The sequence below is a fragment of the Galeopterus variegatus genome, unplaced genomic scaffold (genome assembly GCF_000696425.1).
Source record: "Galeopterus variegatus unplaced genomic scaffold, G_variegatus-3.0.2 Scaffold436, whole genome shotgun sequence".
Classification (NCBI taxonomy): domain Eukaryota; kingdom Metazoa; phylum Chordata; class Mammalia; order Dermoptera; family Cynocephalidae; genus Galeopterus; species Galeopterus variegatus.
This window is the reverse complement of record NW_007726547.1, coordinates 499,291-513,117: the sequence shown is the minus strand read 5'-3', so window position 1 is coordinate 513,117 and position 13,827 is coordinate 499,291. Positions and strand designations below refer to the sequence as shown.

At 35.9% G+C, this 13,827-nt stretch overlaps 1 protein-coding gene across 14 annotated transcripts in view; it reads left to right on the top strand.

Moving 5' to 3' along the window:
• PARD3 (par-3 family cell polarity regulator) overlaps positions 1 to 13,827 on the top strand; it is a 714,454-nt gene that overhangs the window by 276,408 nt on the left and 424,219 nt on the right. For all 14 annotated transcript variants that reach the window (XM_008568729.1, XM_008568725.1, XM_008568720.1 and 11 more), the window contains exon 3: positions 6,439 to 6,619. In XM_008568729.1, coding sequence (XP_008566951.1) covers positions 6,439 to 6,619 — 181 coding nt within the window. The remainder of the gene's footprint in view (positions 1 to 6,438; positions 6,620 to 13,827) is intronic.

Below are 13,827 nucleotides of genomic sequence, written 5' to 3'. Positions count from 1 at the left end.
AAATTTTAGGTGGTAGTGTCAAAATTGTATTAATTTGGTAAGGCAGGTTATTACCTTTGGTTAATCAAGAATGAACAGAATCCTATTCAGAGTCTTACGGATGATCATAGTCTGTAGCTGTCCAGTGGGTTGTGCTGTTGACACATTAGATGTTTGAATAAATAGAATCTTTGAAGTCAGATAGACTTGATTTACAACCCGAGATTCATTCTGTACTTATTTAAACTTTGGTCAGATTAATCTCTCTCAGCCTCAGTTTTCTTTTCTGTAAAGTGAAATAATAAAAGCTGCTGTGTTTTTATGTGAGACATCAAGGGGAGGATGTAGACCAACTGCGAAATTACTAAATGTTGTGGTTATATGTTAAAGCATTTCCTAGCTAGGTTTCTCCTTTCCTTTTCCTGTGTTTTATTTTTTTTTTTCTCTTCTCCCAGAAACAATATACACCAATTGAGCTTTGCCTCAATCTTTATTACTCTTGAAACTGATCCTCATGTTTATAAAAATATGTTTATCAGCCACCACAGTATAATACAATAATAGTAATAGTAGATGTGTGCGTGTTGTATTCTTAAAGTTGATACACCTTCCGTCTTTGTCACAAGTCTAGGAGACTACGCATCGCCTCTGTATGAGTTTCCTACTGCTGCCGTAACACATTACAGTAGTCCCCCTTTTCCCTGTTTTGATTTCTGCACTTTCAGATACCCATGGTCAACAGTGGTCCCAAACATTAAATGGAAAATTCCAGAAATGAAAAATTTGTAAGTTTTAAATTGCACCCCGTTCTGAGTAGCATGATGAAATCTTGCACCGTCCTGCTCTGTGCATGGTCAACAGTGGTCCCAAACATTAAATGGAAAATTCCAGAAATGAAAAATTCATAAGTTTTAAATTGCACCCCGTTCTGAGTAGCATGATGAAATCTTGCACCGTCCTGCTCTGTCCTCACTTGGGGGGTGAATCGTCCCTTTATCCAGTGGACTCACGCTGTACGCGTTGCCTACCCCATAGTCATTAAGTAGCCGTCTCCATTATGAGATGGGAAAAAAATAGTATATATAGGATTTGGTACATCTGCGGTTTCAGATAACTGCTGGGTGTCTTGGAACATATCCCCTGTGGATAAGGGGGGACTAATGTACACAAACTACTGGCTTAAAACAATGCAAATTTATTAATTTATGCCTCCATACGGTAGAAATCTGAAATGGTCTCACTGGAGTAAAATCAAGGCGTTAGCAGAGGTGTGTTTCTTCCTGGAGGCTGCAGGAGAGAGTCTATTTTGTTGCCTTCTCAATGTGGCTCATGTTCCTTGGCTTGTGGCTCCCTTTCTTCATCTTCAAAGCCAGCAGTGTAGCATCTCTCTGACCACTGTCACATCTCTTTCTGTCCACAGCCAGTTAAAGTTCTCCATTTTTCCAGGCTTACATTAGTAGATAAGGCCGTCAGGATAACCTGGGATATTTTTAAGGTCTTTAACTTGAATCCCATCTTCCTGCAAAGTCCCTTTGCCTTGGAAGGTAACATTCACTGGTTCCAGGGATTTGGGCATAGATGACTTTGGTGGTGGGGCACAATTCTGCCACCACAACCACCATCCTCTTTTTTTCAGAAGAGGAAAGTAAAACTTAGAGGTGTTAGAGAGGAGAATAGATTTACCATTTGCCATAGTGTCAGAGAGGGCTTTGAATGTAGCTCTGATTCCAAATTCTATGCACTTAGCACTTTGCTACATGCAGTTGTGGTCTTTCGACTCATAATTTTACCCTCTAAAGGGACCACCCTAGATCCAATAAGCATTTATGTGTGATTTTTACATGACAGGTTTTCTGTTGGAGAGTTCCGATGTTTTAGGGAGTTAAAATCACTTGTGAGGCAATGTTTAGAGTTTATCTGATATTTGGGTTATTGTGGGTGTTATCCAAATTCGGCCTGTTTTTTCTCATGGAGACTTGATGGATGAGTGGAACAGAAGAAAAATTAATAACTATTGAAAGTAAAAATGAACTTTCAGAATTGATCTACTTCATGGACAGCAGCGAAAATTCCATCTGTTAAAATATGGAGTTGAGACATGTTTCACAAATTTGAAAGCAGACGTTTCCTTTACTTTTTGAAGGGCATGATAGAGATTTTTAATATGTGATGTTTTTGTGAAGGTCCCATTTTCTTTTGCTGTGTTACTATATGTATTCTTGTAGAGTAGATTTTCTAAAATTAAATGTCCTTCCCAATTTAACACAAAATTGCTTCATATCTGCACCTGGCACTTAAATTTTGGTTTAAAAGAAAGCTGTAGAATTGTATGTTATTGACATATTGTAAATCACCAACTGTGATTCTGCCACTGAAATTCAAACAGCATTTGTTCATGACATCGTCCAGATTTCATAATACTTGTGTTTTCTAAAAATGCTGGAGATAATTACTGAAACTAATATACATGTATAAGCTCCTTCATCGTGTGGCATTTAAAGACTCGTTCTTTGTCATTTTCAATCTCCATTTTCAGTTTGCAGAAAGGACTTGGTTCTTGAGAGAACACATCATTGTGAAAAGTTAATAAGAAAACTTGAATTTCATTTGCTTCCAATTAAGCACCAAAATGTCAGAACTTAATATCTTCAAAACACATAATAAGCCACATACCTTGTGAAAAGTATGATGACATTAAAATTAAGTACAGAAATCCAAATCCTGATGAAGAGCTTGAAATGGATAGTTTTGGCTTGTCAGGGTTACAAAGGTACCTTGACTTTTAGTTTCAGTTCCCAAATTGAACATTTTAAATCGTGTTACTTGAAGATGGGTGATCTACTGCAGGGTCATCAAACTATGGCCCATGGGTGAAAATTGGCCCGCTGCCTGCTTTTGTAAGTGAAGTTTTATTTAAGTATAGCCGCATTCATTTGTTTATGTACTACCTGTGGTACTTTCATGCTACAGTGGAAGAGTGGAATAGTGAAAGACGATTTGGATCACAGCTCCAAAAATATTTACTATTTAGGCCTTTTCAGAAAAAGTTTGCTCATACCTGATCTAGAGGAACATATATGCTACTAATACAGGGGAGACACCTGCCAGGCAATATCAAATAAACAAGCTGATTTTGTTACTGCATATGGAAACTTTGGTGTATACTTAGAAACACCTTCCCATTTTTTGTAACTGTTCAGAATTTCTTTTCCCACTTGTGTTGCTTGTCATAAGGTTGAGTGGCCCAACTCTTCATCCTACTTTGATTTCTTCTTGCCACTTAGCCTCTCTCCAGATTAATCAGCTAATTATATATTATACCACAGCGGGGTTCTGAGCTTCCTGTTTATCTACATGTCTCTATGACCTTATAATGGGTTTCTTTGTTGTTTCATGAATTGATTGATGATATGTAAATGTTCATGGAAACAGCATTTGTTCAAAATGACAGAACTATGAAATGAGGATTGTAATTATAAATACTGCTTATATTCTGTAAATTTATCTTACTGTCCCTTAACTGATAGGGGTATTGGCATTGAAAAAGCTTGGCTTGGTGGTGGAAGAGGTGGATCATTTTGTCTGTAGATAAGGTTCTTCTTTTCTTGGAAAGCCAAACTTAGTTGCTAGGCATGGGATTGTAGGGTGAATGACCAAGGCGATAGCCATTGCTGCTCCCTAGAACCTTATTACTTTTTGGGATTTTTAAGAAGTGTATTAGTGTTTTAATAACTATATTAGCTATAAAAAGAAATAAAATAAATTTTTATCTTTATAGTGTTTTGTAATACTGTATTGTAACATTTTAAAATTTTTAATTGAAATAATCTTATACTTCAGAGAGGTTGGAATAATGTTTCCATATATCCTTCATCTGTCCCTAATGTTAACATCCTACATAATCATAGTATAATTACCAAAAACAAGAAACTAATCCTGAGTCAGTACTGTCAACTAATCTACAGAGCTCATTTGAACTTTGCCTCTTTTTTACTAATGTTCTTTTTCTGGTCTTGGATCCAGTCCAAGAACTTACATTGCATGTAGTTCTCATTTTTCTCAGTCTCCTCCAATTTATACATTTTCATCATTTTTTCCTTCTACTTTCATGACCTTGATACTTTTAAAGGATACTATTTATTTTGTAGAAAGTGACTCAATTTGGGTTTGTCTGATGTTTCCTCATGATTAGATTGAACTTATACATTTTTGGCAGGAATAACAGAAGTAATGTTATATACTTCTCAGGGCATTTTATCTGATGGTACATGATGCTGACATGTCTTATTACTGGTGATGGGTTTTTTGGGGGGGGGGGGGGCTGACTGGTACAGGGATCCGAACCCTTGTCCTTGGCCTTACAAGGTGGCACTCCAACCAACTGAGCAAACTGGCTAGCCTATTATTACTGGTGATGTTATCCTTGGTAAAGTGGTGTCTCCAAGTTTCTTCATTGCAAAGAAACTATTTTTCCCTTTTTAGTTAAAACGTATCTTACAGGGAGACATTTTGAGATAATGCAAACATCCTGTTCCTCATCATATTCTCACCCATTAATTTTAGCATCCACGGGTAGATCTTTCCTGCAACAATTATTACTGTGGAGGTTGCCTAATGATGATTTCTATTTCCATCATTCCTTCTGTATTTATTATTTGGAATGCTATAGTAGGGAAGAGCTGTCCATTCATTCTCCTCCATTTCTTCAATTATTTATTTGTATCATTTATAGACTTATGGGTATTTAGTTTATTCTTTGGGTTATAATCCAATGCTGGCATTGTTTATTTTGTTTACAGGTTGTCTCAGCTTTGGCCATTGTGAGTCCTTCAGGTTGGCAGCTGTTTTCCCTTTGAGACACCTAAGTCATTTTTGAGTATATATTTACTTACTTTTTAGCATCACAAGGCGTTGTAGGCTCATCATGTGTTTTCCCTGTCCTCACCCTAAAATCAACCATTTTCCCAAGGAGATTGAGACACCTAAGTCATTTTTGAGTATATATTTACTTACTTTTTAGCATCACAAGGTGTTGTAGGCTCATCATGTGTTTTCCCTGTCCTCACCCTAAAATCAACCATTTTCCCAAGGAGCCCAGGTTCATTTACTGGAGAACAGTATTAGAAACTAGGACCTGGGCACTGGGTATGCTCATTGGTACTGGGATTTCATCGCTTCTAGGACCTCTTGGTGGACAGAGCGAGAAAATATGTTTGTACATATATTACCATATATGCATTAACATTCATCTATCCTATCTGTCTGTGTACCTGCCTAACTACTACTGATAAAAACTTTGACTTCATACTGATGCTGCTGATTTCAGTCTAATACCAGAGTTTAGTCTAGCATTTCCTTATTTTTGTAACTTCTGTTTCTGACAGTGAGAACATTGGCTTTCATTATCCAAAATATTTTCACTTTTTTCTTTATTATCGCTTGTGTGTATATAGTAGATTGAGAATTGCTAGACCATACTTCAAAAAGTTCGTGGAAAGATTATATTATCTTTTAATTCTATTTTTCTATGAACTTTCTGAAGTACCCTTGTATATGCTTGTGATAAACAAATTCACTAACTAGAATATAATGTGTAACCATTCTTTTTGTCTTTATGTTACATGGTGAAGGCACAGTTTTCCAAAGTTACTTAGGCTAATTCTTTTCTCCCCTTCCCCCTCTGGTGTGGTCATAATCTTCATTTGTACTATAGTTAGGTTCCTTTGTTTGTGTGCCATTTTGGATTCCTCTGGTGCTTCCTGCCTCACCTTGCCATCCCAGAGGATTTCAATTATTTATCTTTGTTTTAGGTAATTGAATTGTTACTGTGTTTCTAAAAGTCAGAGCTGTACAGAAAAATAAGCTCAGAAAAGTGTCACTTCCCCATTATTGCCACTGTCTGTTCCTATTTCCTCTTGCTTTCAACCCTATTGCTATTTACTCCTTTCGATAACCCATTTCCTCAGTTTCTCTTTTGTCCTTTCTACATTTCTTATGCACAGATGAGAGACATGTGTACAGTTTTTAATATCCCCTTCTTCCTTATAAGGGTAGCTTATACTGTGTGTATGTGTGCATTAATACACGTTCAGATATACATATGTACACACATACATAAATGCACTCTTTTGCATTTTTCCTTTCCATTTAACAATATATCTGGTATATAAAAAAGATTTAAATTCATCCCTGTTTTAGCATTCTGAGATATTAAACAGCTTTATTATTTTTCACCCATAGAATTTTGAATATGAAATGTACAACTTAGAAAGATAAAAGTAAAGCATCAAAATTCAGGGAAACATTATTTCTTTGCAGGTTTGCTTTCTAAAACTTAATATTTCTGGGTGCATTAAAATCAGTATTTTTCCACTGTATATTTATATGAAAATGGTATACATTTTTGGTAGTAATTTAGATGATTTTATTTATAACTGCAAATTTATCTGTCATTTCTAGCTGGTAGCAGTGTTTGATGAGCAAGATCCGCATCATGGAGGTGATGGCACCAGTGCCAGCTCCACAGGTACCCAGAGTCCAGAGATATTTGGTAGTGAGCTTGGCACCAGCAATGTCTCAGCCTTTCAGCCTTATCAAGCAACAAGTGAAATTGAGGTCACACCTTCAGTCCTTCGTGCAAGTAAGTGAAAGCTCTTTTTCTCTGCACATTTCATCTTAATTTACAGGGATGCCAACTTTTGTTATCCATCCATGCTCCTGTGAATGGAATTCATAGTCTGTTTTTATCAAAAACTGATTATGTTTAGAACCTGGGCAAATATCTTTTGCAAGAAAAGTAGGCAGTTCTTTATATTTTAGTAGATTGGGTTTATGTTAATTTTAGACTAGTAGACTTAATTGCTCACTAAAGGTAAATAAGGATAATAGTTCAAGTTAAATTACCTGGATTTTCCTTTCTGTATATTTCATGTGAGTGCTAGAACAAAGAGAATTGAATAGTATTGATACAAAACATAGCATTATTGATTGGCATTCAGCTTAGTTATAACCATTATTTGTATTATGTGAACTTTATCTGAAGAGCTGGGGAGGAAGAGACCTTAAGGCCAAAGTTATCTTCAGGGTTCTGGAAGAGCTGCTGTTAGAATGCCATCTTAAGGAGAGGGAATGTAAGACATGGTGAGTCTAATTAGGAATCCTAGGACCAAGGTACTCAAGTTCCAGGTCACTTGCTTGAAGAATTCTGGTTGCCATTTCTGGAAGGTTCACTTAGAAAAGTGAAGCATTTTTGCTAGAAATAATGTTTGGTGTTTGTAATTATATGATCTTATAATTGAGCAGTTGTTGAGAGTAAGAAGGTCCATTTCATGTAATTTTTCAGTTTAAAGATCATTTATCCTTTAGGCACATCTATGCAGAAACACTTGAGTTTTTCAAGTAGAAAATTTGGTTTGTGTGGGTTTACTGATTGATAGTCTTTAGTAGATCTTCATATATAAATAGATAATATATAATAATATATAATATATAAAAACAGCATGTAGAATATAGGTAGATAATATTTAGAATGCATAGTTTATTCTTCTAAAATGCATGCTTATTCCCAATTTTTTTCATTGGTAGCAATTGATAGCCTTTTGGCAATTTGCTTCCAGACGTTTATAAACTACCTCTGCTTCCACTGTCCTTGAAGGTATATATGAGAATATCAATTTACCAGTTAACAAATCAGGAGCCACAGGGAAAGTATGCCAGATAGAGGTGAAGAGCTTTAGAAAGGTACATTGCAACATGGGCTATGTAAGTGATGCCCTGGAGGATTATATATGTGCAGAGCAATGATAGCCACTTCTTACAGCTGCTTTCTGTCATTGGAGAAGATGAGACCCAAGAACAATGAAAAATGTTTCCAAGAAAGCTGGAGTGAAACAGCTGCTGTAAGTTGTTTGTACACATGTGTAAGCAAAATATATTTTAAACTAATTTTTTGGAAATAGCGTTTGATTTCTGCATGAATATACTATTTAAAAACATCTTATGTTGGATTTGCTTTGGGCAGTGTTTCTCAAAAGACGAAGCATCATCCATGCATGTTGTACAAGGTGATGTGTAGGTGGTATACAGGCTACCCTAGTGTCTTTTATTATGCATTAGCTCATTCAGCCCGTGATTTAATGGATATCTACTTGGAATGAGCCTACCTATAAAAAGTAGATTGCTAAATTTGACTTAAAGAAAATTCTAATGAAATAATAACAGGTATTCAGGAACCTGAAGTTTGGAAAATCATGTCTTTTTGTGAGTAAGTACACCCTTAATATATGTACTTAAATATGAGGGTACTTCAAAAAGTTCATGGAAAGATTCATATTCTTTTAATTCTATTTTTCCATGAGCTTTTTGAAGTACCCTCATACAGAACTTTTTGTTCTGCTGTTGTTATAGTGTTGTATTTGTGTGTTTTCTAAAGCAAGGTGCCCCTTTAATTTAGCCTCGTCATAAAAAATGTTGGAGGAAAGGTAAATCCTGTGTTTATGTAAAGAAAAACTTGAATGGCATGCTTTCCGTCAATTTTTATCTTTTCACTGCTCTGGACTCAACAAATTTCTAAAACAACCACCACATTTGGCTGGCCCTATGTGTTAAAATTTAAATGCTGTTTTCAACCCAAAATATCTCTCTTATCTTGTTTTTACTGAGAAAAAGAAGTTATATTTGAAGCATATGTGTTGTCTTGCAGCCACCAGTGGGAGAATATGCAAATCTTACTTTTCTTGCTCTGATTTTATATGCTAAGGTTGTTTAGATTTTATGTCCTTGGCAGGCGATGAGTAAGTACATGTTAAGCATCTACTATATATAAGGTTTGTGACTGTCTAAAAGTTACCCATTCCACATGAGTCATCTACCTATTAAGATGGTTTTTCATACTGTATTAATAACATTCATTCAGACATAAAACTTGAGCTCGTCTGTGCTGGCCAGGCGTTGTGCTATGTGATGAGTCCAGAGTTGTACTAATAAGTCCCAGTCTCTGCTATCAGGGAGCTATTTTTGCTAGTCTTTCTTATTTACACATATGAAAATGAAGAAGCCAACAATATGTAGAGATTTTTTTCAGTTGAGGATAAACAACTGTAACTAGGGAAATGATTGGTAAAGGATTTCAGATAAATCAACTTCTAATTTCAAGGACTGATAACTTCCTTGTATTTTCCAAGGAATAATTCTACTCCTCCCCTTTGTTCCAAAAGGAATTAATGAAAGCTGTGAAAAGTATGTAGTGTGTACTTTTTTTTTAAATCAATCAAATAGTAGATATTAAATTTGGGTATTAAGATAATGTTTGGGTGGGTTTAATACACAGAATTCTCATCTTGAGGTCTTTTTATGTTTTTTTAGAAGGTGCCATTAATTTGACCTTGAGCTTTTTTGTAGTACATACACAAAGGGGACTCTGATTTAGTTAAATCTGTGGTTTTCAATGGGGACATTTGGCAGTGTCTGGAGATATTTTTGGTTGTTACAATTGGTGGGGGAGGGGGGCTGCTACTGGCATGTAGTAGAGGCCAAGGATACTGCTAAACATTCTGCAAGTACGGGACAGTCCCCCACATCACAGGACTATCCAGCCCAATGGGGAGGGGGGCTGCTACTGGCATGTAGTAGAGGCCAAGGAAACTGCTAAACATTCTGCAAGTACGGGACAGTCCCCCACATCACAGGACTATCCAGCCCAATGACAATAGTGACAAGGTTAGAAACCCTGAAATAAATGAATCATTGTCTTTGCAGAGTAGCCATTTCCTGAAACTTGAGAGAAAAATTTTCTTAATTCCAGTATATTGGACAATATCCTGAATAGTACCCTTAAAGTAAAGGGCAAAGACATGATTACGAGCTAATAACAATATTGTTCATGGGAAGTAACTAATGGACAATAACAAAAGAAAAAAAGAGGAGACTATGGGTGGTATTACACAAAAATATTAGTATAAATATAATTATTAGAACAAAAATATAAACTTTTGTATATACTAAAAAATGGGTTTTAAGAAACGACAGATTAAATAAAATAAACCAGAGAGTGAAAGACTATTTAAAAGCTTCTTATGTTAAATAAATAAAATAAGGTAGGATAACTATAAAAAATAGGTACCTAAGGGTAAGGGAGAGATTAGGGTGGAGGAAATTGAAAAGAAGTTTGACTTATCTACCTTGTTTTGTATATTTGATGTTGGAATCATATTATAATTTACAAAATTATAAAACAGGCAAATTTAATTTTTAAAAGTTCTTAATGAATGATTAATATTAGTATTATGCATAATAAAATGTTAATAAGTAGTAGTTCTTAATTCTTAAAAAATTCATAAGAAACATAAGCAGAAGTATGTAAGTTGATGGCCCAAACATAACAAGAGTAACTATTTCAAGTAACTTTAAAGCACAGTAATTTGTACAACCATAGGAAGATGTATCTTAAGGAAAGAGAAAACTTCCAAACAAATGAGAACCCTAAAACTGTTTGTTGTTGGTAATGTTGATATTGTTAATTCTAGATTGCTGGGTAGGGGTTATGGGAGGAAGCAAATGAAGAATTATATTTTAATTGCTGTATAGAATTTAATTCTGTATAGAAGAAAAAGGATATAGATGTAAATTGGAAGAGAATAAACAAAAATCCCATAGTCCTTAATTTGAAGACGACAGCCAATGAATTAATGATATGTTTTCTTACCCCCCAAAAAAAAAGAAAAAAAAAAGAAAAGGTGAAGGGAATGTGTATGTGTTCACTGGAAAGGTCTGGAATCAGTAACCAACCAGCCCCGTAACTGAGCATTTCTCATATCCAGAGTATGCTCTGGAAATAGCATTTCCCGTTAAAAGGGATCTGAGCTCCATGGAGAAATGGCTGAGTGCATGAGATGATTCTGGACCATCCTGATATGTCAGAAAATAAGGAAGCTACGAACAATTACTAGGATTGTATTAAAGTGTCTGGGAGCCAACATGAAGCTCTTGCTGGCCAAAGATGGGAAAATTGGGACATCAGTAAGGATGGTAACAGCAATAAATTTACAAATTGATAATGATAATAAATAAATAAATAAGCAAGCTAAAAAATGATGGCAAACCAAATTTTATTTGGAAAACTGGTAGAGGAAAGAAAGAATGTTATCTACAGTGCATTTCCTATAAGAAAGTTATCACTGAATAACCAAAGTCATAGATGAGGGGGAAGTTTCTTTATATATAACTATTCCAGCTAATAAATGAAAAAGTAACGATAGAATTAGACTTACTATTTTGTAACTCCTGATGAAATAATGGATCTAGGTGTTGATCATTGCTGTGGTCTGAATGTGTCCCCCAAAATTCATGTGTTGGAAAGTTAATTCCCAATGCAACAGTGTTGGGAGGTGGGGCCTTATGGGAGGTGTTTAGATAATAAGGGCTCTGCTGTCATGAATGGGTAGCAGCATTAGCTATAAAAAAAAGGGCTTAAGGGAAGAGGGTTCACTCTTTTTAACTCTCTGCCATGTGAGGGCACAACATTCATCCTCTCTTTCCCTTCTGCCTCACACCATGTGAGGATGTGGTAAGAAGGCCCACACCAGATGCTTGATCTTGGACTTCTCAGCCTCCAGAACTGTGAGAGAATGAATTTCTGTTCTGTAGAAATTGCCCAGTCTCAGGTATTATGTTATAGCAGCACAAAACAGACTAAGACAATCATTAATCACTGCTAACATAAAAAAGTAATAAATTAAGGAGAGACCACCAAGCATTTTATGCCTCCTGATGGAAGAAACCTATGAAGTAGTCTTGACGAAACAAATTAGTCTTGAATGTTATCAGACATCTAGATCCAGCTGCCAATTTACAGGAAATACAGAGCACTCAGAAGCATGTTAACACCATGGGAATGCAATCAGCCAGATCCAGACTATGAGAAACTGTATGACAAATGACACAGGTCTTTAATAAATCAGTCATGGGCAGAGTGGGGAATGGAGAGGGAATTTATAGATTAATAGGGACTTTTAAGAGACATAACATCCAATCATAATGGATGGATCTTATTTAAATCCTGATTAAAATGAAGCTTTAAAAAAAGGATGACATTTATATGTTGGGTGAGTTGGACATTAATTGGGCATTTGATATTAAGGAATTATTATTTCTTTAGGTGTGATAATGTTATTGAAATTCTCTTAAAGAGCTTTATCTTTTAGTAATATCTACTGAACTATTTAGAGTTGAAATGATGTATCTGGAATTTACTTCAAAATAATACAGTCTGGGGAAGTGGGGGATGGGTTACAGCCCAGAATGTTTTTTTTTGTTTGGTTTTTATTTTTCAATTTTCTAAAATTGTACATATTTATGGGGTACTGTGTGATATTTTAATACATGAATGCAATGTGTAATGATCAAATGAGGTCAATCAGCATATCCATCACCTCAAACATTTATCATTTCTCTGTGTTAGGAACATTCAAAATCCTCTCTTCTAGCTAATTGAAAGTATACAGCAAGTGGTTAATTATAGTCACCCCTACCATGCTATAAGAACTCTAGGTCTTATTCTTCCTATCGAGTTGTAATTTTGTATCTGTTAACTAACTCTCACTAATCCCAACCCGTTACTATCCTCCTTCTTCCCTCCCTACCCTTTCCAGCCTCTGGTCACCACCATTCTACTCTCTACTTCTAAGTGATCAGCATTTTTAGATTGCACATATGAGTGAGAACATGAGGTATTTCTCTTTCTGTTCCTGGCTTAGTTCACTTAACACAGTGTCCTCCAGGTTCATCCATGTTGTTGCAAATGACTGGACATTGTTCTTTTTGTGGCTGAATAGTATTCCATTCTGTAGATATACCACATTTTCTTTATCCATTCATCTGCTGATGGACACTTAGGTTGATTCCATACCTTGGCTGTAGTGAATAATGCTGCAGTAAACGAGGATGTGCAAATATCTCTTTGGTATCCTAATTTCATTTCCTTTAGATATGTACCCAGTAGTAGGATTGCTGGGTCATGTGGTAGTTTTATTTCATTTTTTTTTATTTTTTGAGAAATCTCCATACTGTTTTCTATGATGGTTATATTAATTTTCATTCTCACTGACAGTGTATAACCGTTCCCCTTTCTATTCATCCTTGTCAGCATTTGTTATTTTCTCTTTGATAATAGCCATTGTAATTGGAATGAGGTGATATCTCATTGTGGTTTTGATTTGCATTTCCCTGATGATTAGTGATGTTGAGCATTTTTTTTTTTCCTTTTTGTCTTTTTTCGTGACCGGCAACGGATCGCAACCCTTAGTGTCGCGCCCGTACCGGACCCGGACCGGCAATGGGATCGCAACCCTCGGTGTTGCACCCGCACCTCGCTCAGCCAGTGAGCGGCCGGTCTGTATGTGGGATCCGAACCCTCGGTGGGAGCGCCACCGCGCTCCCAAGCAGCGCACTGTAGCAGTGCGCCACCGGGCCGGCCCGATGTTGAGCATTTTTTAAAAATACCTGTTGGCCATTGGTATGTCTTCTTTTGAGAACTGTCTATTCAGCTCATTTGCCCATTTTTTTGAGCAGATTTTTTTTTGTTGCTGTTGAGTTTCTTATATAATCTGGATATTAATCCCTTGTTGGGTACGTAGTTTGCAAATATATTCTCCCATTCTTCAGATTGTCTCCTCACTCTGTTGATTGTTTCCTTTTCTGTGCAGAAGCTTTTCAGTTTGATATCATTCCATTTGTCTGTTTTTGCTTTTGTTGATTGTGCTTTTGAGGTCGAGAAAGTCTTTGCCCAGACTAAAGTCCTGAAGTATTTCCCCTGTTTTTTTCTTATTTTTTTTTTTTTTTTTTTTTTTTTTT